At 37.1% G+C, this 23,252-nt stretch overlaps 2 protein-coding genes across 4 annotated transcripts in view; both read left to right on the top strand.

The window, feature by feature from the left end:
* Positions 1-624: 624 nt before the first annotated feature.
* Positions 625-18,566, top strand: serinc2l (serine incorporator 2, like). Of its 3 annotated transcripts, none has more exons than XM_089117821.1 (11): positions 625-774; positions 2,330-2,491; positions 2,581-2,768; positions 2,887-2,966; positions 3,707-3,844; positions 3,965-4,134; positions 5,272-5,362; positions 5,794-5,944; positions 6,957-7,166; positions 7,417-7,561; positions 17,643-18,566. In XM_089117821.1, the coding sequence occupies exons 1-10, from the start codon at positions 736-738 to the stop codon at positions 7,553-7,555; spliced, it is 1,368 nt and encodes a 455-aa protein (XP_088973947.1). In that variant the 5' UTR covers positions 625-735; the 3' UTR covers positions 7,556-7,561; positions 17,643-18,566. The 3 variants fall into 3 exon arrangements, with proteins under 3 accessions (XP_088973947.1, XP_088973948.1, XP_039535929.1); XM_089117822.1 differs by having other exon boundaries at positions 17,634-18,566; XM_039679995.2 differs by lacking the exon at positions 17,643-18,566 and having other exon boundaries at positions 7,417-9,424.
* Positions 18,567-19,588: 1,022 nt separating this feature from the next.
* Positions 19,589-23,252, top strand: part of hivep3b (HIVEP zinc finger 3b) — a 59,636-nt gene continuing 55,972 nt past the window's right edge. The window contains exon 1 of the mRNA XM_039679994.2: positions 19,589-19,862. The gene's annotated coding sequence lies outside the window, so the exon portion shown is untranslated. The remainder of the gene's footprint in view (positions 19,863-23,252) is intronic.

Here is a 23,252-nt window from a genome sequence, read left to right as displayed (position 1 = left end):
GCCTCTGTCTGTCACAAAAAAAAAAAAAAAAAAAAACTATTATGATCAGCACTGTTATTCTTCAAAATTGCTGATATACTCACAATGTAATTCTCTATATGCTATGTGATCATATATATTTAAAAATCAACATCACAAATATAAATTTATTTCAAAATAAATGTATTTTCAAATGCAGACTTTGAACCATAGACTGTAAAAAATAGCTTTGAACAGATCATCACCTTTGCTGAGCTCACGTTTCAAAATAAAAGTTGTTGAAGTCATCTCAGTTGGTACCTTTTACTGTCTATGGTTGGTACATACTGTAACTCAGTCAGGGGCGGATAAGTCGCAATTATAACTACTCAAGTCACATTAATGTAATTAAGAAATCAATTTATTTTATATTTTTGATTATTAATTATATTATTATCAAAATGTCACACTACACTGAAGAATACATTTATATAAAAACAGAACCGAGTTTTTTGGTGAACATAAAAGTAATGCAGTAATTTACAAAACATCTTCTATGTTTTTATTATTTAAAAACAGGAATTATGTATCATCAAACATTGTCAGCTCACAGTTTTAATAATATATATTAAAAAGTGGAACTTTTATTATGAAATATAAGTTGGCAAATGCCAGTTACAATAGCTAGCTTCAAATACCAGTATCATTTGACCAAATAAGAGAAACACCTCACTGTCAGTTCTGACGGTTTGGAGTTGTTTATTTTTTTAATACAAAATGGGAGCCTGTATGGCGCTGTGCTCTCTTGCGAGCTGTGTAAGTATTCTGTTTAATTTCTTACGTTTTAACTGAGCTGCCCCTTGACAGCGTCGCTAAATCGTTTTCTGAACATAAAATTTAGACTAACATAACTAATAAAACGTGTGGATAAAAAAGTACGTAATGGAAAATGTGTAACGTTAATATTGTAGAGCTTTTCACTGAAAAACAACTAACGTTACACGGAAGTGTGTTCATATTTGCATTTAGATCTATTGTATCAAGTCCCAACTGGTTTCATAACAAATAACAATGTATGATTATATGAACCATTCTGTGATATTTATTCTTCTTGTAGTTTCGACGCGGTTTGTGATTTGCTCATAGTAGTTCAGGTTCTACAGGTTTTCAGAATAACTATTTGGGTTCACCAGTAACTTACTAATGTTCAACGCCCATTTTCAAAGAATTGTAATTTTTTGTAATAATTTTGCTGGGGAGTTGGTGTTCAGCTGAGTATGAGTAACAGTCATGTGTTGAATTTCCTTAATTTAACTTTTATGCAATATGCATGACTGGATTTATGAAGGCCAAAGTCTTTAGCAATAATTTTCTGACTGACTCCTGCCTCAATAGAGTCAACAAATCCTTCCTTCTCTCTGGTCATTTGTTCATGAAAATATGCTCTAATTTTACAAGTCAAAGCATGCATTGATTTTATAAAATGCTCCAATCTTTCATATGTGGCTGTGTACTTTATTTACTATATGTGTATCTTTACTATTAAAGACACAAACATAACTATACAACTTGTTCAAGTGTACTAGTAAATGCATTAAATAAAATAAGTTTTCACAATCTAGTTTCAGCCATTTGTTCACACTTTGACCTGTTATTTGTTAGATTAAAGGTTTAGTTCAGCCAAAAAGAAAATTATGTCATTAATGACTCACCCTCATGTCGTTCCAAGCCCGTAAGTTCATCTTCGGAACACAGTTTAAGATATTTTAGCTTTAATATCCGAGAGTTTTCTGTGCCTCCATTGAAAATGTATGTACGGTATACTGTCCTTATCCAGAAAGGAAATAAAGACATCATCAAAGAAAGTAGTCCATGTGTCATTAGTGGGTTAGTTAGAATGTTTTAAAGCATTGAAAATACATTTTGTTCCAAAAACAACAAAAACTACAACTTAATTAAACATTGTATTCTCTTGTAAGTAATGATGTTAAAAATTCAGCTTTGTCATCACATTTTAAAAACACATTCAAATAGAAAATTATACGTTGTAATAATATTTAGCAATATTACTGTTTTTACTATATTTTTGATCAAATAAATACAGGCTGCAGCCTTTGTGAGCATAAGAGACTTTCAAAAATGTTTTTTTTTTTTTTCTCACTGACCACAAACTTTAGTTTGGTATTGGATGTGTACTCTGTAGAACCTTTGTTCAGTACATCTGTTTTCTAGTTAGAAATGTTTTTATACACACTGTATATTAAAGTTTCAATTTTTTTCCAGATTGTTTGATTTCTGGCAAATTGTGGCAATTAAACAATATGCTACCCCATGTTAACTGGTGATTCCTTTCACTCCTTCCATGTTACAGGCCTCATGTTTGTGTGGCTCTGCTCCATGTCTGCTCTGTGGCTGCTGTCCTTCTTCCAACAACTCCACCGTCACCCGGCTGGTCTTCTCTTTCTTCCTCCTGCTGGGGACACTGGTGTCTGTAATCATGATCTTGCCGGGCATGGAGACGCAGCTTCGCAAGGTGGGTCCACCATCAGTGGACTTCACTTTTACTTCACGTGTACTTTCAATGCATTGTGTTGATTTTCTCTGTTTTTAATGTCTCTTCAGATTCCTGGCTTTTGTCAAGGGGGGACCACAATACCAGGGATCGACAACCATGTTAACTGTGACGTGATTGTCGGCTACAAATCAGTCTACCGCATGTGCTTTGCTATGGCGTGCTTCTTTTTCCTTTTTTCTGCAATAATGATTCGTGTAAAAAGCAGCAAAGACCCTCGTGCTGCTATTCAGAACGGGTAGGTCTGACTTATGCTTTATGACCATTAATTTATTCTGCTATTTTTGTTGTTGTTGTAATGCTTCCTACATGAATTTAAATTGGCTCGATTTTATCATTAAATACTTTGTCAACAGGTTCTGGTTCTTCAAGTTTCTGATCCTAGTTGGCATCACTGTTGGAGCCTTTTTCATCCCAGATGGCACATTTCATGATGGTACATTTTTGGTTGAACTCTTCCTTTAACAGAACATAATAAAACAATTTCCATTTTCATATATTCACAAAGGGAAACACAATGACAGCATGGCAATGATGTTAAGCTCTAAATGCAGCAAAAACATGATGATGTTAGTTTGGGAAGCCCGAAACGCAGGGCTCAATTTCAAGGGATGCATAAAATGCCCGGTTTTCTGCTGGGAAAAAGTCCATTACTTTTTAATGACTGTTTTGAATGCTCTGACATGCATGGGAAAAGATGGGTATTGAAAGTAGACTAGGATGTTATTATTTTTTCAGAGCAAATTACATTTGCAGGAAGAATGCGTTGTTACTGTCTTGCCAGAATCCTCATGGTGTGGAATTAAAGATGCAGAACTTTGTGTTCAGAGTTCATGGGTAACTTCCAAAACAAGATCTTGACATTAGTATGCTTCATTGTGAATCTAAGGATGAAAAAATGGGCCCTTCAGAGAAGCATGTTTTATTAAACCTAGTTATAAATATAGTTTAAAGACAATTCACCCAAAAATGAAAATTCTGTCATCATTTACTCATCAACCTGAATGACTTTATCATCTGCAGAAAACAAAAGAAAATATTTTGAGAAATATCCCAGTTTTGCTATTGTTGCTTTTTTTTTTTTTCCCCATACGCATGGGTGTGACGCATTTGTATGCAATTTCCACAAGCACAATTGTTTCCAGCTGTTTCATTTTATTCTTTTTTTTATTACAGTTTGGTTCTACTTTGGTATTGTTGGCTCCTTCATGTTCATCCTGATCCAGCTCATCCTCCTAATTGACTTTGCCCACTCCTGGAATGAGGTGTGGGTTAGGAATGCTGAGGAGGGCAACAACAAATGTTGGTTCTCAGGTATGTAGAGAGCTGATACTCAGTAAGATATCCTGTTCATCACTATAGGCTTGCAAAGCGGTGTGTCCCAATCCACTCTTTTCCGAGAAAGAAACATGAGACTATATCCTATGTCTACAGGTCTGTTGTTCTTCACTATCCTGCATTACGCCCTTGCCTTTGCTGCGATCGTGCTATTTTATCTATACTACACCAAACCTGACGACTGCACCGAACACAAGTTCTTTATCAGCTTCAACCTTATTCTCTGCGTCATCATATCTGTGGTCTCCATTCTGCCAAAAGTACAGGTAAAGTATTAAAGCACATGTCAGAGTACTTTTCATTTCTGGTCTTCAAAATTCCCTCCAAAAAATGGAAAAACATACAAATAAAACAATTACAGATTTCAAATTCAGATTATAAGTTTTTTGACTTCTAAATTCTTGTTGATGTTACTTACTGCCTGCAATTCTGACTCATGAACGGGATATTTTAGCGCTGGGACCACGTCATCTTTCAGTTTCAAACGATTTGCAAATCCAGCGTCGAACTGGGCCTTGTTCATAAAACATTTGTCACCGAACAAACACACTTGCACAACTTGAAAAACGAACTGCATCCACTGTTCCCCTAACGCTGGGTTCTTTGGGAAGCTGGACAAGATTATCTTTCCCTCACAACCAAAAACACACTTCTTTTATGACATTGTTGATTTTGTGGTCTAAAAACAAAATGACCGCTCTGCTGGTCTGTAACCCGATCTAAGCACGTTGATGGGCGTTGCTCTTGCTCTGATTTGATGTGTGCTGGCACTCTTCCAGGAGAAGTGCCCATATAAGGAATTTCACCCTTTATGATGTCATACTCAGGGAAAAAAAAAACATTACGTTTAAGTGTACCGGTATATAAATCCTGTAGGAGTGTATTTGGCACAGAAATACATCCAACTTGTTATTTTTTAAACTTTGGCCATGTTTCGCATGAGAATCCAACTATTTAACAGTGTAAACAAGTCAGAATGCATGAAATAGCATTAGGCATCCCCTTTAAGATATTAAGCAGCATAAAGACCTTGAATGTGAAGCAACATACAGGAAATGACAAAACCGCTTTAACTAGCTGTTTGAAATATGTAACATTTTGCCTCAGTACACAAATCCTGACATGAATGCTGATTTATAATGTGCATAAGAAAACAGTCTCCCTGTTGTACTGAAGGTCATCTACTATTTGCATTAGCCTCCAGCTTTTGTCTTTTAACCGGAACTTCTTTGTTCCCTCTTTTGCATTCAGAATATCAATGCTGGCCTGCCACAACAGACAAGCTTTCTTCACTGAAAATCTGCAGTTTAGATTCTGTAATTTCATACGAGCTTCACTGGTGTTTACAATATCTGATGTGTACTTAACTAAGCATGTTTCTTTATTTTTGTATGTTTTTGCAGGATGCCTCACCACAGTCTGGTCTGCTTCAGTCCTCTATTATTACCCTGTACACTATGTATGTCACCTGGTCCGCCATGACCAACAATCCTAGTAAGTTATGCAAGAAAATCTCAGAAAATATGTACTCTGATGAAAATACCTGACTTTGGTCCCTCTTCTCATTTGACGAGCTTTCTTTATGAACCTACTCGGGTTGATGCTTTTTTTGGTGAGTTTTGTGGTGTCATAAACACGAGATCCTTTATAGCCTCCTTACAGAATAAAGCCAAATTACCCATTAGAATCCAGATTATGAATGTTGCCCTCTTTACCTATATTTTGCTATGGTCTAGACTAGTATGCATATTATGAGCTAGTAAATTTACCTATTAGCAATCCAAATAAGCAATAAAATGTGATTAGCTGAGCAATAGAGGTGTAGTGTTTAGTTGTAAAGTATATAATTTAATTACAGCAATTAATCATATTATGGTTTAGTATGTTCACTTTTAAACCATTTATTTTTCTGACTCTACCCATAGATCGTGAATGTAACCCTAGTTTGCTCAGCCTGGTGTCCAATATCAGCGCATCTGAGGCAATGCCCACAAGCTCCCCTGGGATGGTGCAGTGGTGGGATGCTCAAGGCATTGTGGGATTGGTTATCTTCCTCTTCTGCACCTTTTATGCCAGGTACATCAAGCACCAAAAAAAAATGAACATGATTTAGATTTTTGTGTATTTTACAGCTCTACTTTACTATTAGTATTTGTTATTAAAATGCATAAAGACCATCTAAATTTCTACATCAGCTTCTGTAGTTAACTGGTGTTTTCCATGCTGATTTATTGTACAGTACAATTTAACGTTTATAATTAACTGATCCAGAGATGGGTGAGCCAGCTGTCTTGATGAATTGCTAGTTTAATAGTTTAAGAATCTTGAATTGCATGTTCTTTGTTGCCAAAACATGTTGATCAACCTTTGTAATGTTTTAATGAATCAGCCCAGCGTTTTAAACTTTTTAGTTTAACCATGTATATTAGGAATATTATTTTTTTCATGAACCAGAGATGGATTGATCAGTGTGGTGTCAGATGTGGACACCTGTAGGCAAGGTTCATAATTAACATTTGCCAAGCAGCAAATGTGAGAACAAAATTGCCCTGGCAAGTAAATAATAAAAAAATTTTTTAGTTAGATAGTAACTTTAACCTTCAACATTTTCAGTGTCATAAATCTGTTATTCAAGTAGTGACTAGAAATGGTGCAGAATCTTAAATATTTTTTCAGTCTGTAATGTATCTATTATTTCGGTCTGTGGTTTTTAGGTTTTTTTTTATTTAGGTTTTTCAGAAACAGTTCAAACACAGATTTTGTTTATTTTCACTCAGAATTTTGAGTGGCACTACTATATATACATTATCATTCAAAAGTTTTTTTTTTTTTTTTGCTCGTCAAGGCTGCATTTATTTGATCAAAAACACAGTGAAAATGAATGTTGTAAGGTATTAATATTCTGAATTATTGTTCTCTATTTATTATTTTAAGATTACTTGTTATGTCACAGAATCCTTCCAAAATTATTTTAAAATGCTGATTTGGTGCGATAGTAAAATTTTCCAAAATTATCCATATTGAAAAGAGATGTGCTGCTAAATCTTTTTTGAAACCATATTAAAAACCATGTATGTTCTCTTTTCAGCATTCGTTCATCCAGTAACGCTCAGGTGAACAGGCTGATGCAGACAGAAGAGGGAAAGGGCTCTGTGGGAGGAGAGGAGATGGGTGAAGACGGTCTGCGGCGTGTTGTGGATAATGAAGAGGAAGGCGTCACATACAACTACTCGTTTTTCCACTTCCACCTCTTTCTGGCCTCTCTCTATATCATGATGACTCTCACTAACTGGTACAAGTAAGTGTTCGTTCTTTAACTTGACCACTGGAGTGAGTTCATCTTTATATATTATAGTTTAAAGGTATAGTTCACCTAAAAATGGAAATTGTCGATCCTATAACCTTTGGTGGATCACAAAAGGAGAATTTTTGTAAAAATGTACTAGTTTTTATTCATGCAGTTATAATGAATAGAGCATAACTGCATCATAAATTGACTCAGGTCTAAATACTGGGGTTTTTTTTATTTCCCTTGCATCTATCTTTAGACCTGAAATAACCACTCAGGCCATGCAGAGCACTATGCCTGCTGTGTGGGTGAAGATCTGCTCCAGCTGGCTGAGTCTGGGGCTCTACCTGTGGACGCTTGTGGCTCCTCTCATATTCTCCAATCGAGACTTCAGCTAAGCTTAAGTGGGTGAGACTCCCTCACCCATTCAAACTGTCTTTGTTTGTGTTGTGTTCGAAATATTGCAATCCCAAAAACTGTTAAATAGCATGATTGAAAGCAATTCAAACCTTAAACGGAACATTCGTGACTAGTAACATAAGGCTAATAGGTACTTACAAGTTTATGAAATTGCATGGACAAAAACAAAAGTATATGATTCTGTGACATTTTAAAAGTACCAAAATGACACTTCAGTAACTTGACACGTGAGAATTACTGTTGTGCAGAAAGTTGCCATATATCATTAGATTTGACAATGGGTGCTTCTCAGTACTTTCATTGAGGTTTGACACCTGATGCACACCATTTTTTTTTTAATCGTTTACGTTTTTGTCCCCACACGTGATGGATACATGAAGTAAATGGGTTATATAAATTCTGTTGCTGCTTCTGTGTTGTCGATACCCTCAGTAATTAACTTCTCATGGTCCATAAGGGTTATTTTGCTGTCATTTCAAACACAATATTGCTGTAAGTGTGTTTTATAAAGTAAAAATTTCTAGTTGATTTTGTATTGCATTTAGGAAACAGCACTACACATCAAATCTGCTACTCAAATCTGACACCACACATTTCTATTGCAACAAATAAACTCGATAACTATCTTAGAGACGTAGTGGTCAGCCACGAATACTAATATGCATAATACTGCTGCTAGAAACCTACTCTACCTGAAGAGGAAACCTTTTTTACAGTGATAGCATTTCAACATCAGGGTCTTATTCAATGCATTGTACAATAGACTCTGTGTTACATACAATTTCACTCTGATTTAGCAAGTTTTTTTTCTCAAGTAATTGGGAGAGAGGACCGTGGGGAACCCACGTGCACTGGGGGGCTTGAACAGGGGATTGTTTTCACTCCAGGTCCTCTGTAGAGCCCCTAAAACGTGTGCATCCAGGAGATAAGCCCAATCTGACACACCCTTCCCCAGTACAGCTCACTACACTATACTCCACAGTGAGGTCACGCACGCTGACCAGGGTCTCCAGCACTTCCATGGTGCTGCCAACCCGTCAGAGCCTCATGTTGGCATATCTAGCTTGTCGTTTGGCAGAATGCTTAAGTAAAATGTACTTTAGTGTGGCAATAGCTAATTTAGTGTGGGAAAAAAATTAAATAGCACTTGTTCAGGGCTGGTTAATATGTTAATAATTTATGTATTTAATGGGTAGATGTTGTTCCCGAAAATTGATTCAAGCTTTCCGTTTATGACGCTACACTTTGTTTTTTGTTTTTAAATGACTAAAATGCTTATTTTTGTTGTTCGTTTTTCTTGTAAGCACATGCTGGAGTTAAATTACATAAGATTTTGTGGTGAAAAATGTTTTAAAATTGACATCATACATTTAGTTACCCGTAAAAAATATTTCACACGTGTGTTATGAAAGCAAAATATGAAATTTCATAACCAAGTATTGTAGGTGTGTCTGCCTCTAGTCATTCATTATTGCTCATGCTATGCTTGTGACATTGGACGAAACTGGTTGTGATTGTGAAGTATGTACTGTGTATATATAAAGTATATTTGACCTTTTTCCTAAGTAACAGTTTAACACGCAATCATGGTGGTTCATCTGTTGTCTATTATTAGGAGAAACATACAAGATTAGTAATTCTTCGTGTGCCTTCGGCGATTACCCGTCTTATCAAAAGCGACCAGGTTTATTTCAGACCTGTGGAGAAGTGCCTTTCCTGTTTTATAACATTTCATTTTCATACAATATTGCCCTTTTAGTTGTTTCTGTGAAAGTACTATTTCAGTGATCTGGTGTTGTTTGATTAGTGTGTATGCTGTATATATTTCAATAAACTAATATAATAGGTTGGTTAGTCAGAGTCGAATCTTTTAATATTGATCTGACTGATAATTCACTATCAAAATTAGTCATGATTACTGGATATGGAATTTGTCCGATTACTGATTGAAGTTTGTTCAGGGCTCAACTAATATATAAATAATCTGAAGTAATAGATAAATAAATAAATTTTTTTCCCTACAGGCCCCACCACAAAAGTGTTGATTATTATTATAGAATTTGCTAGAAATATAAATTTGCTATATGCCCTTTTCACAAGATAAGTCTCTGTTGTCCCCTGAGTGCGTAAGTGAAGTTTTAGCTAAAAAATACATATATTTTCATATAGCATGCTAAAATTGTCAAATTTGAGGGTGACCAAAAAGCACCTGTTTGTGTATGTTCCTTTAAATGCAAATGAGCTGCTGCTCCCAATTCAGAGGGCGGAGCTTCAACAGTCCTTTTACCTCACACAGGCATGAATTACAAATTTCTAAAACGTTTAGAATCAAAACATTCCTGACCATTTAAGCCTCAGAATAGGTGAGAATGTTATATTTTTATTTGCTGTCTGGCCACCAGGTGGAACTGATGTGCTGCTGATTTTATCTATACATCACGGAGAACATGCATTTCTCAATACTGATGGCCATCACTCTTCAAACAATGTGCCCTTTAATTACTTGATTCTACTCCAGTTATGCAATTTCATGTCAGCAGTTTTTCATAGTTTTCAAATGGCACATTGTTGGAGGTAAAAACAATAATTAAATCGGTATCTGAACCTTTTAAGTGCTGGTTTTCCTCTTTCTCCATCCATGTTTATGCTTTTTTCGTTTACCCAAATTTAGTCTCAGTGCCCCAAACTGGCCTCACTGACCATAAAACCCTCTTGGAGTTGCAAGCAATTATCATGCTCACAACTGTGTAGCCTTTGGCAGCATTCGCAGCAAAAAAGTTGCTTTACTATTGCCAGAGAAAAGTACGAAAAACAGGTCAAAAAATCTGTTTCAAAATAAGCCGCGATACCAAAAGGGAACGTGTTTCGTAAATTCCTCTCAGTGCTGGAGATGTTATGAGTGGCTTGTTGTGGAATGTGGATAAGGAAGGTATTGAATGTTAAGTGCTTTTGGGCCCTGAAAATCAGGCCCCTCTTCTCAAATGTGTGGTTTATCAGTTGGCAGCTTGACTAAGCATAGATAATGCCTGCTTATGCAATAGTGTTTTGCTATAGTGTTAGTATGTTTCCGCACACTAGCGCAGCAGAAAGACGGCTGAGGTCCGTATCTGTAGGTCAGGGTTCCATGACGGTTTTCCTTTAGAACCAGGTGGGTGTGTTACAAACCCATGAGTCGACGTCAAGAGCTCCGCAGTGGTTTATTTCCTTCTGTGGGCAGGCTATGGGGTGTTTCATGTGGTTTTTTGAGAGCATTGAAGTTTAAACATTGAATGGCATATACTCTGAAATATTTATAAAAGTTTCCAATTGATATTTCATGCGATTTCTAGGATTGTCTTGCTCTAAACCCAAGGTCTAGTACACTAGCTAATGGTATGTAAGATTTTCTGGCATGAGCCGTTCTGAAAGAGAGGGAAATATGTGCATACTATATGGCTATATCCTGCAATTTCAGTAAAATTGACTTTCTTAATACATGTTCTTGGTCTTATTGTGTATAATTCATTGTTGCATGTTATTTCAAAGAAAATACTTTGCTTTTCTGCTATTGAAGTTGGAGGGAGAGAAAATAATGGTAAAGCCAGAAAGTCTACGCCCATATAGGTTTTCAACCAGAGGTCCATGAAGGTCAGCAGAGAACTTATGTTTATAAAACATATTACATTCTCTTAAAGAATTTTACATTTTTTAGCTATTTGGATGAACATTAACTAATGAATTGACTGCAAAATTGCATTTGGGTCTCAAATCTTGACTTGTGATGCACTGATATTATAATCAAATCAGTTCCAGGTGGATAAAATCAAGTCTCGCACAATTATATTTATTGTTCATTAATTTTTAAAAAAGAATAAAAAAAATAGAAATACGCTACCAGTGATAAGTTTAGGGTCAGTAAGATTTTTTATTTACGGTATTTATTTTATTTGAAAAAGACTTTTATTCAGCAATGGTGCATTAATTTGGTCAAAAGTAATTGTAAAGAGATTTTCATTGTTACAAAACAAAATCTGTTTGAAATAAATTCTGTTCTTTTAATCTTTCTACTCATCAAATATCATGAAAAAACAATCATCCGGGTATCCACAGAAATAATAAGCAGCACAACTGTTACCATTGTCAACTGTTGTCATTCAAAATATATTTAAAGTTTGAAATCGAAATAATATTTCACATTATTACTGTTTTTATTGTATTTTTGCAGTCCTATTCCCCAAGTACAACCGTTAACCCAACCTTAACCCATGTAGTTATCGTATATTACCCACTACTTATAGGTAAGAACACTGTAACTGCACTCAAGTGCACATACTGTAAAACAAAGCTGGGCATAATAAACTTATTTTAAAAACATTGAAGTGCCCCTATTATGCAATTTTAAAGTTTCCTAATGTCGTTTTGGAGTCTTCTACGACAGCTTTACATGCATCAAAGGTAAAAAAAAAAAAACTGTTTAATTTTCTCATAATATACATTTGCACGTCACCACATTTTCGTCTCGTCAGATGAATCAATCTCTCTAAATTCCTCCTTTCTGCGAGTTTGCGAGTCCTTTCTGATTGGCCAGACAGCTCAGTCTGTTGTGATTGGTCTACCGTGTACAGCGCGTGTGTCAAAAACAAAAACGCCCATTTCTATGTATTTTCTATGAGTATTTTTCTAATTTATTGCGGTGAAAATTTGGAAACTGTGTCAATAACGTTAACTTGTGCGTACATTAGCCAAGCTCTAGCGTGAATGACTGATGAAACATAAACGTTAGTAAAACAAATCTTGCTCTATGCTTAATCTTTCCTCAAAGTAGTGAGAACGACAGACATTCTGTATTAATAGACACAGTTTAAGGTTATAGTGGTCCACAACTGACTAGCAGAAGTATTTCAGTAACACAGTAATAATGTGAGTTAACCAGTTAGCAGGTGACCAACACAATATAAAACTCAAAACTAAGTATTTTGAACACCCTCTTTCAAGAGCAAACGGTTTGCGAATTCTGCGTTCAACTTTTTAACGAGATTTGAGAAGCAGTCGTCAGTAAAATAAAGGGAACACAGCAAAAGTTTAGGATTACTGCTGTGGTATCATGGTAAAAATTAATTTTAACCACTGATTCTTCACATGCTCATCATTGGGTCTTTACCGTCACATTGTAGATCACAGCGTCTTCTGGACATGATGTTATCCAGTATCCACAGGAATCAGCTGCAGTGTTAGAGGTTGAAGTTTTCCCTGGTGTCTGCCCGCGCAATAAGTGGCCGGGTAATATGCTAATGTACGGTTAATTTCATTGACTCAGAGTGGACTCTTACTTTTAAAAAAGACCATAACTTTATATATGGTGCACTCTTAGATTTAAAACTTTATAGGATGTTTTCATTCACTTAGAGCTATGTTACACACTACATGAAAGGTCATTTTCAAAAATCAATAATAGGGGCACTTTAAAAAAAATCGTACTGACCTCAAACTTATGAACAGTCACATTACCAAATTCAAATGGGTTGGGGGTCTATTTTCGTTAGACTTTAAATTAACTATAGAGATAAAGCATTGAAATGGCTGTATTTTACCAACGCTAGCAGCCAATGAGGAGAGACGATAATGACTCTGATGTTGAGTATTAAAGACGGAGAGCTAATGTGTGTTTGCAGAGATAAAGCTTCCTAATTAGCGATGAGATATTGACTGAACATGCTGTACGTTACTCTTGATCCACATAGCTGCTGTGCTGTGTCACAGAACTCTCTCTCTCTCTCTCAGTTTGGCTACTGGAATGTACAGTTGATTTTGGCTGCTGTAGTGGAGTATAACATTTCACATTGTCTTTGTCCTCATTTTTAATCAGGTCTGTCTCATAGCTGCTGCCAGAAACCTTTGGTTTCTTCTTGTTAGAGTCCAGCATTTTCACAGAGGTTCTAAGAACAGTGTACTTGGTGCCAACTCAAAACCGCATGAAAACATGGTTGGAGAAAAATAAATGTGTCAGGGAGGATATGTGTCTCTCCATACTTTTCAAATGGGGCTTTGCAGTTGTCTTTCTCCATGCCGGACTAAAACAAACATGGTATTAGATGAAATCAAATTAAGCGTGAAGCATTCTTCAATGTTTTAATGATTTTACTATGAAAATTATGCATATTTTGGTCACAATAAAGTGAAATTTTGCTGGAGAAAAAGAAACTGCTTAAGTTGTTTTGCTGGTCATGATTATAAAACCCTCTTAACTTTGAAAAACATATCTCACAACAAGACTGTTTTATTATATTTTTGATCAAATAAATTCAGCCTTGGTAAGCATAAGAGACCTTTCAAAAACATTAAAAACTCACTGTCGCCAAATCTGTAAGTCTTTCCTGTTTTCTTTAGTAATTATGTTAACCAACTGCTATAGTGTATTTGATGGTTTTAGTGGTTTTTAGTTTGGAACACCAGTGTAAACTAGCTAAGACCAGCAAACCACGGTGTTTATTCACCAGGGACATTACGTTTTTAGTCTGTATAATGCAGTGTTCCTCCCTGAAGTCTACAGTAATGTGTTCTCACTGTATCATTTCTCAGCCCACTCTTCATCTAAAGGCTTGTTTTGTTCTCTCGGAGTTGCACACACACTATCTCATTGCAATATGAGAAACAAACTTTGGAAGAAGCATAAAAGAAAAATAACTCTCCTCATCAATTCATATAAACTACTTACTCCTGTCTGGAAACTCTCCCTCTCTGGCAGGTTCGCCTAACAATGAACAAGAGAGAGAGAGAGAGACTCATCAACAAAATGATCTCACTGCCTAAGCACCAACACACACACACACACACACACATACTGACTCAGCAGTGCTGCAGGATGTTCTGTCTCTGCTTTGACCCTCTCTGCTCCTGAGTTCTCAGAGCCAGACTGGTAAGTGTATCTCCAGGGAACCCTTTAACCCAATATGAAATCACAATGCTGATACTCAACCTGCTGTCAATAGGGTGTGATGATGTCCAGATGTGCATTTCAACAACAACCGTTAAGCTGAAGAAATTCTGGATCAGTTACTCACTGTCTGCATCATTACTGCAAAAAAAAAAAATTTAACCACCAAATATCTATCCATGTCCGACATGGCATCATGACTTTGCGCAAACATACACGCCACTTTCAAGTCCAGTGGCGTGTTATCTATACGCATTTTGAGCTATCCGCGTGTATGCGTGTATGTGCATGCCGTTAAAGAGTAACTAAACACTAAACCAACTTTTTTTAGTTGATGATCTGTAAGAATGGATCTTTATTAATACCAGTCAATGATTCGAGTAACTTTTTTGACATTTGTTTATAAAGTGTTTTATTTCTACAATATATCGTGTAAAAACGTCTTAGTGCTGCCCTCTTCAGGTTGAACGGTAGCTACTGCAGTTGAATTTTCCTATTGGATGTTCCGCACTTCGTGACGTATGCAGGTTTCAGCTCACCACGCGTCGCGAGCTACGCCCTTGGCAGTATAAAAACTATCTTGTGTCGTCAACAGCACTGTAGGGAGTCAGGAGTTGGAATTGTGAGTATTGAAAACGATCAGGATAGAGTGTTTTAGCGTCTATTTCGCCCTCTATCTCCGCTGGGGTCTGCCCACTTTTTCAGCATTTTTCAAATATTGCCAATGGGTGAAGTCAGGCTCTGACCAGAGGTTTAGTTACCCATTTTAATGTCCGAGCAAAACGAAGCAAAATGTAGATCTACATCTGGGGAGTGATATTTTTTTTCCTATGGTAGGGGAAGACTCAAAAATGTTATTATCCCCAGTGACGGGTATTGTTTAGGGACGGGGTTGGGTTAGGTCATATATTTATATATACAGTAATGTAGCGTTAAGTCAATGGCGTTGATAAACTCGCTGAAAGGCGATTATGCGTGTTGATAGCACGACAAAAATGGAAATACGCCATTTCATGAGATCAGTCTGCCATATCCATGTACTGTAAACATATTTACGCACCTAGTAAACTCATTGTTCAGTTTACAATATATAATAAGTGTGTGGTTTACACCAGGACAAGCTGCAATTTGGCCCATTGATTGGCTTTGAGAGAATACTGCGTTCCTAACATGCTCCTGAAATTATTCCACAAGCCCCAAAGAAGTTTAAAAAACCAGTCATTTTAGTTCATGGGAGTTCCTGCTTTATGTGACATTTGAGAGTCTACAAAAACTAGTTGTAACTGGATTTTAGAACAAAATCTTTTTCAGAGAAAAATCATATTGAGAGCAACTGTACTCGATTTGCAGGCGCTGCTCTTGTAGTGAAATGACTGAAAGCAGCTGTCAGAGGTGTAATTGCATTTTAAGTGTAAAACCCTAGCACATTGGATTACACTGCAGTAAGGAGCAAAGCTAATTGAGTTTTGGTCCTGCTGGCACATGTGTGCTGGAAACATTTACCCAACATTACCACCCCATTAGACTCCACAAGGCCCAAAGTCTGGCAGCAGAGGATGCCTTACTACCCGCCCGGTTGGGTTTATCTGCTCTGAAGCCCAGGAGCAAGAAACCGCTTCTAGCTTTTGCTGCTCTATGCAAGAATAATTATCCACATGGGCATGAGATGAGAGGAAACTTATGAGGGAATAAAAAGGTCATAGATTAAAAAAACAAACAAACAGATAATCCTTGTACAGTAGTTCCTCATTGATGACACAGATTTCATTCACTTTTCATTCCCCACTTGCTTGTGTTTATTCAATAATTTTTGATGATATGGTTATATAAGATACTTATCACCTCCATATAACACATTTTACCATCTTTAAATCCTTTCTGAAGTTCTTCCTCCACAATCAGATTTCATTTCAGATTTAATCTCTGTCCACCATTATGGAATTTATTTGAAAACATGAGCTCCACGTATTGGGGGAAGGATCAGATGTACATGGTAATGGAAGTAACCGAAAAATCCGATATTACAAGGGTGATGGTGTACATTGCCAACAAAGTGAGATATATTTCAACCCATTGATTTTACTCTGAGCTATTATATTGCATGTGTATCAAGATCAAATGTTTATATATGAAGAGTTCAGATGCAAAAGCCTCTAAATGCCATTTGAAATTTTCTTCTTTAATGATGATTTTTATCAAAGTTATATATTTAAGTTCAGTAATTTCACTTAAATAACAATTAATAGGTAATTATCATTGCCATTTAAGTGAAATCACTGAACTTAAATATACAAGCTTGATAAAAATGATCATTCTAGAAGAAAATTTCAAATGGCACTTAGAGGCTTTTGCATCTGAACTCTTCATATGCAGTTTGACAGGATCCCATATTTCTTAGAAATATTACTCTGGAAATACCATGCTGGTAAAAATGTTATTATTGTTAACTAAATAAAATAATTGAATAACAGAAGTGAAGCAAAATTATATATATATATATATATATATATATATATATATAATTAAACTTTTAACAAGAAAATGTAAATAAAAAAAATCAACTTAAAAAATTACAAAAATTAAAAAATAAATAAAACTGAAATAAAATTTAAAGCTAAAAAAAAACGGGTGATTTACAGTAAAGTTGGCATGAAATGAAAGTTGTGACGTATATCCGAGTGAAACAAACAACTAAATATGAATGGCATGATTTTGCCCATTGGGATTTATTGGATCATTGGATTTATCGTGGTTTGCGACTGCTGTGACAGGTTGTCCCGCCCTCGTACCAAAAAAAAAAAAAAATAATAATAATAGGAAGGGAGAGTTATTTTGATTAAAGATTATAAGGGCACATGAATTAAAAACACATAAATTATTTGCACAGAATATTTTATACTAAATACTGCCACGTTCCATTATGAAAAGAATTGCCAGTTTTGATTTCATGGTGACCTAAAAATGAACAGATAGTTTTGGATAAAAAAAAAACAAAAAACAATTGTAGGTCACTAACCAGACAAAAAATATTTTAAATTACCCTCCTGCATCATCTCTAACTCTCTTTGTGTTCCTGCAGCAGGTCAGCATTGTTTCTCTCTGTCTCACTCTCGACATCTCTGTCTCTCTCTCTCTCTCCTTAGCTTTGGCAGGCTGCTGTATGCCATGCACAGGCGCAGCCCGGCTCTGTGGGGAGGCTGATCTAGTTATATAACAGTCGGTGCAGCCGTTGTCTGCTGGAAGATGAGCATGCAGGCATCCCTGTTACATAAGCCTGTTAGGATCATATTGTCACACTGTGGAGCATTCACAACGCAGTGTCCTTGCTACTGTGCTTCCCCGCCCTCTCTCTCTCTCTCTCTGGAATGAAAACCCAACAAAAGTGTGTTCCAATGCGGTTCAAAGAGCGTGAACTTTGCGATCACGGTTAACCCAATCAAAACAGACCTCTATGCATGGCCTAAACCCCCTAACCACTCGGCCGTCACGCACCTCACAGCCACATGCCCAGTCAGGTGTCCTGTTTGACTCAGCCGAGGACGGCGGCTGTCATGACGATGGAGCCAGCAACCGTCTCGTTCTCCACAGGGAGTCTGAACAACAGTGGCATCCAGTGATGGGATCAGGCAGCTGTAGGCTATGACTCATCACCTGAATGCCAGGTGAACTTTACCAGACACCGAAGAGTCTACAGGAGTCCAGCTAAGCCTTCTAAATACACCACGTTAAGCCCACAGAGAAGGGGAGAGTCTCACCTTATCTCTTTACTAATTTTAGAGCCAACACGACGACCTATTCAACAGCAAGACACCGTTGCGCATTACGGTGGGAAAATGAACAATACCACACTGGTTTTGTCACGCAATGTTGCTCCAATCGACCCCACTGTGACCTTCTTACGCATTCAAGTTTTTCTCAGTTTCTCAAGCACTGCTCTTCAGCTTCCTTGAGAGTAATGTGATTCTTTTAAAATAAATCTAAAAAAGCATAATAACAGGTTGGAGGCCGAGCAGGCGTGGAGTTTGGTAAGCTATATTTATGCCCAGTAATTAAACTGTCCTTCGGGTATCGACCCAGCACTGCATTTGCATCTGTTAAACAAACCATAACTGTTTATCATATGGTAGTCAGGGGGACTGTGTTTAGCTTCATGAGAGTGTCACGAACACTAGTATATTCAGAAACAAACAACACAATAGATAGAACTTTTGAGGTTGAGCATTTCAAGTCTGCGGGAAATAATCTGATTGGAAATATAAACCCGAAAGGGAATGTATGAATCAACGGATTCCCATGCAGAACTGGTATAACTTCTGGAATTTTTTGTGGAGACAAAGAGCAGAAGTGATCATTTGCTCCTCAGGTTTGTTTTATAATACCAAGGAATAGCCACACTTTCCTAGGAGTTTAGTAATGTTTTTACAGAGCATTATGATTTACTTTTCCTCCATGCCCCTGGGAAAGAGTTAAATGAATTAAAGTCCATGCTGAAGGTTAACCCCACTAATAGTCCTCGTGTGGGCTATGCTATCATTAGTGCAACTGAGAAGCTTTAGTTCTGCTAAAGAGTACAACTGAGTCAGGGAATTGTGGGAATTGTGCTGACATAAGCAACCCAGTATGCATCCCCCAGATGGGCCTGCTTGTGAAACACTTGCTCTGGATGTGTTAAGGGATTCTCACCCTAATATTACATTAAACATTTTAGTTTGGTTATGATGACTGTTACAAATATCGGTTTAACTGATAATTATAAATAATAGGCTATAAATGATATGAAACTATTACCAAGGACCAATGTAAAAGGACTATTTCACCCCCACACTTTTCCCCCATATGGTAAATAATAACAGAATTTGGGTGAACTATAACCTTTAAAAAAACATGTAAAAGTAGTGGTTGGTTGTAAAATGACCTTCCCTTCGAAATGAAGAATACCGGGATAAGGAATTTTTGGAATGTTCCATGACGTCACCTCACAGTCCTGACAGCGAGGAGGGAGCTAAAAAATTAAGGTACTTCTTCGGCCAATGGGCGACGCGGGAGGATACTACCTCATGATTATTAATCACCCTAGGATCTGCGAGAGCATGGGAAGGGGGCGGGGCCCTCGGGGCGTCGCGTGCAGGGTGGTGCGGTGTGAACTGTTTGCGTTGCGCGACACTGTGGCTGTTGTTGTTGCCCTGATCAGCTGGACGCATGATTGCGCTTTCAGTTTGACAAGCAGGAGGGGAAGCCCTGTTGGCTCGCGAGCGTCCAAATAACGCAGAGAGAGGCGTCAGCAGCAATTCCGTTTGACAAGCGATGGACCACGGCACGCTGCCCTGGAGAGTAAACGGCTAATGTTACAGCAACGCCAACAGCTGTGTCAGGTAGGGTCTAGCCGCAAATGTTTTTTTTTTTGTTTCTACATCATGTAACGTTATGTCTTATTCGATAAATTGGTAAACATATTTACCTAGTAGTTCTTTGAAGTCTTGATTCGGTAGAATTCATATTTTATGAAGTAGGCTATGTTAGTAAAACTTTGACATGGCTTTTTGATTAAACCCCTGTCTTCAGTGACAACCGTCCAAGCTAATGCACTTTTCATACGTTAAAAACGAAGACTGACTTTCTTTAAACGATGCGGACAATATGAGTCAAAGTCAGCTGTCTTGATTGTTCAAACAAGTTGAGAAATGTAGCGCGAGCACACATTTCAGTCTATGGTTTTGTCCCGACGGTCAGCCAAGAATAACGTTTTGCTACAGTACATTAGTGTAACATTGCAAACCACATAACGCAGGAATCTGACTCTCTCTCCTAATTCTTGGAAAGGATAGAACATAGACGGAGTTCCCCCGTGTATGTGGTAGGCTATACAGGGAGCACTGGACAAATGCTCGAGTGAGAAATCGCACTTAAAGGGATAGTTCATTCCAAAACTGAAAATTATTAAAAATTCACTTTCGTGTTGTTCCAAACTCGCAACACAAAAAAGGCGATTTTCAATTTCAGTCACTGTCCATATCACCTTTTTTTCATGCAGTGTCATTGTTCCTCAACATATCCTGTTGGAAGGCATGAAGTCATGGTTTGAACAACATTTTTAGAAAGACTAAGCTCATTTTCTATAAAAAAAAAAATAGACAGTTTTTAAGTAAATCCAAAATGTAATAATTCTTAATTTTACCTGGTTTTCTAGGTCAGGAACTACTTCTTTTCTGGAGTCAAAATTTGGAGTAAAATCTTTTTTTGGAGTTTAAAGTCGGCTTGAAATGTAAATTTCCCATTTATCATCAACATTGGTTTAAAAATTAGTGTTATAGTCTGGTAGCTTTGCTTAGGTAATTATAGGTATTATAATTATATAACTTTGCTTAGGTATTAACTAGCCTACATTTTTTTTGTTATTATAATTTTTCATGTTGCAATCAAAGGATTGCATTCAATGATTGTTAACCACTGGTACTACATTTAAATCCTTTACGCTTGTCATGCACTTGAAAAGTGTTTGTGTTTCATACTGTTGTTAGCGACTATTTTATTTAGGCTGGTTTTGTTTGGAGTTAAGTCAACTCTCTAATGTGATCAAACAGTTTCCATCATCTCAAGTAACATGAAAAACTTGGCTTTGTTTGCCTCAGACACAGTTGGCTAGAGCTATGTATTTTAATGCAGTGTGTGGTGGTGAGGTGGGAGAGCTTAATGATATTATTTTTGAGTGTATCAGCACAAAGCGGAGAACTGTGTGAATGAGACGTGTTGTTGCTTGAACTAAGCGGCAACAGTGCTTTTCATTTGGAATACTTGGTTGTAATTTGTAATTTTATATTTAAGTGACTTTTTGGCAACAGTGATAATGTGTTCCTAGCTGATGTGATGTGAAAATTACAGTGTATTTACTCTCCCAATGTCATTCCTTTTCCTGTGGACTACTTGTGGATTTATGAAAGTCTTTATGGTTGTTTTCAATAATAATAATAATAAAAAAGTAAAGTTCTTATTATATGTATCTACATCCACCTAAATGGATCATTAGGAACACCATACTAATACTGTGTTTGACCCCCTTTCGCCTTTAGAACTGCCTTAATTCTACGTAGCATTGATTCAACAAGGCACTGAAAGCATTCTTTAGAAATTTTGGCCCATATTGATAGGATAGCATCTTGCAGTTGATGGAGATTTGTTGGATGCACATCCGGGGCACGAATGTCCCATTCCACCACATCCCAAAGATGCTCTATTGGGTTGAGATCTGGTGACTGTGGGGTCCATTTTAGTACAGTGAACTCATTTACATGTTCAAGAAACCAATTTGAAATGATTCGAGCTTTGTGACATGGTATATTATCCTGCTGGAAGTAGCCATCAGAGGATGGGTACATGGTGGCCATAATGAGATGGACATGGTCAGAAACAATGCTCGTGTAGGTTGTGGCATTTAAATGATGCCCAATTGGCATTAAGGGGCCTAAAGTGTGCCAAGAAACCACCACCACCACCAGCCTGCACAGTGGTAACAAGGCATGATGGATCCATGTTCTCATTCTTTTGACGCCAAATTCTGACTCTACCATCTGAATGTCTCAACTGAAATCGAGACGCATCAGACCAGGCAACATTTTTCAGTCTTCAACTGTCCAGTTTTGGTCAGCTCTTGCAAATTGTAGCTTCTTTTTCCTATTTGTAGTGGAGATGAGTGGTACCCAGTGGGGTCTTCTGCTGTTGTAGCCCATCCGCCTCAAGGTTGTGCGTGTTGTGGCTTCACAAATGCTTTGCTGCATCCCTCGGTTGTAACGAATGGTTATTTCAGTCAAAGTTGCTCTTCTATTAGCTTGAATCAGTCGGCCCATTCACCTCTGACCTCTAGCATCAACAAGGCATTTTCACCCACAGGACTGCCGCAAACTGGATGTTTTTTCCATTTTCACACCATTCTTTGTAAACCCTAGAAATGGTTGTGCGTGAAATATCTGAGCAGATTGTGAAATACTCAGACCGGCCCGTCTGGAACCAACAAATATGCCACTCTCAAAATTGCTTAAATAGCCTTTCTTTCCCATTCTGACATTCAGTTTGGAGTTCAGGAGATTGTCTTGACCAGGACCACACCCCTAAATGCATTGTAGCAACTGCCAAGTGGTTGATATAGATAATTGCATAATGAGATAATTGCATTAATAAATATAATTACCGAACCGCTAGATGCTGCTGAAAATCGCACACTGCATCTTTAATATGCCTACTTTCTCTCTATGCATAGTATACGTGCTATAAAGTATTCTCTTCGTGTTATATATGGTATGCAAATAATTGTTTGTCAAGTGAGCAGTATGTTTGAATACACATTATTCATAAAACGGTAATCAAAAACAATGTGTTTGAATAATGACAGAAAGAAACGAATATTCATTTTTGGCTAAACTGTCCTTCATAATTCTCATAGATGGCCCTATTATGTTAAAGTTAACTTTATTTCTAAAGAAACAGAAATCTAATAGCGTATCTTCCTTCTAATGGTTTCATTAGAAAAGAGCATGGCAAGGTCAAAAAACATTTGTAACTTTCGTCGTCAAACTCTCTTGAAATCCACAGAGGTTAGCAAGGTTAACGGCCGCGTGTCGCCAGTAAGTGCGCGAGAATCTTTAATGACCATTGCTTACCTCGTTAGCTAGGACACCGCAGCACCTGTGGTGCGCTATAACCGTCAGACTAATGAGCTGTTGGCTGAATTTCATCTTCAGGTTTTCCCTGGCTTAACTGCTCCATTTACA

Source organism: Pimephales promelas, chromosome 12 (genome assembly GCF_988280905.1).
Source record: "Pimephales promelas chromosome 12, fPimPro1.hap1.1, whole genome shotgun sequence".
Taxonomy (NCBI): Eukaryota; Metazoa; Chordata; class Actinopteri; order Cypriniformes; family Leuciscidae; genus Pimephales; species Pimephales promelas.
The sequence above is the reverse complement of the archived record's forward strand: the minus strand, read 5'-3'. Positions and strand labels throughout refer to the sequence as shown.

Coding starts and splice junctions, on each gene's coding strand:
- serinc2l (XM_089117821.1), top strand. CDS start 736: ATGGGAGCCTGTATGGCGCTGTGCTCTCTTGCGAGCTGT. Junction 5,363..5,793: donor CGCCATGACCAACAATCCTA/GTAAGTTATGCA, acceptor CTCTACCCATAG/ATCGTGAATGTAACCCTAGT. Junction 7,167..7,416: donor ACTCTCACTAACTGGTACAA/GTAAGTGTTCGT, acceptor ATCTATCTTTAG/ACCTGAAATAACCACTCAGG.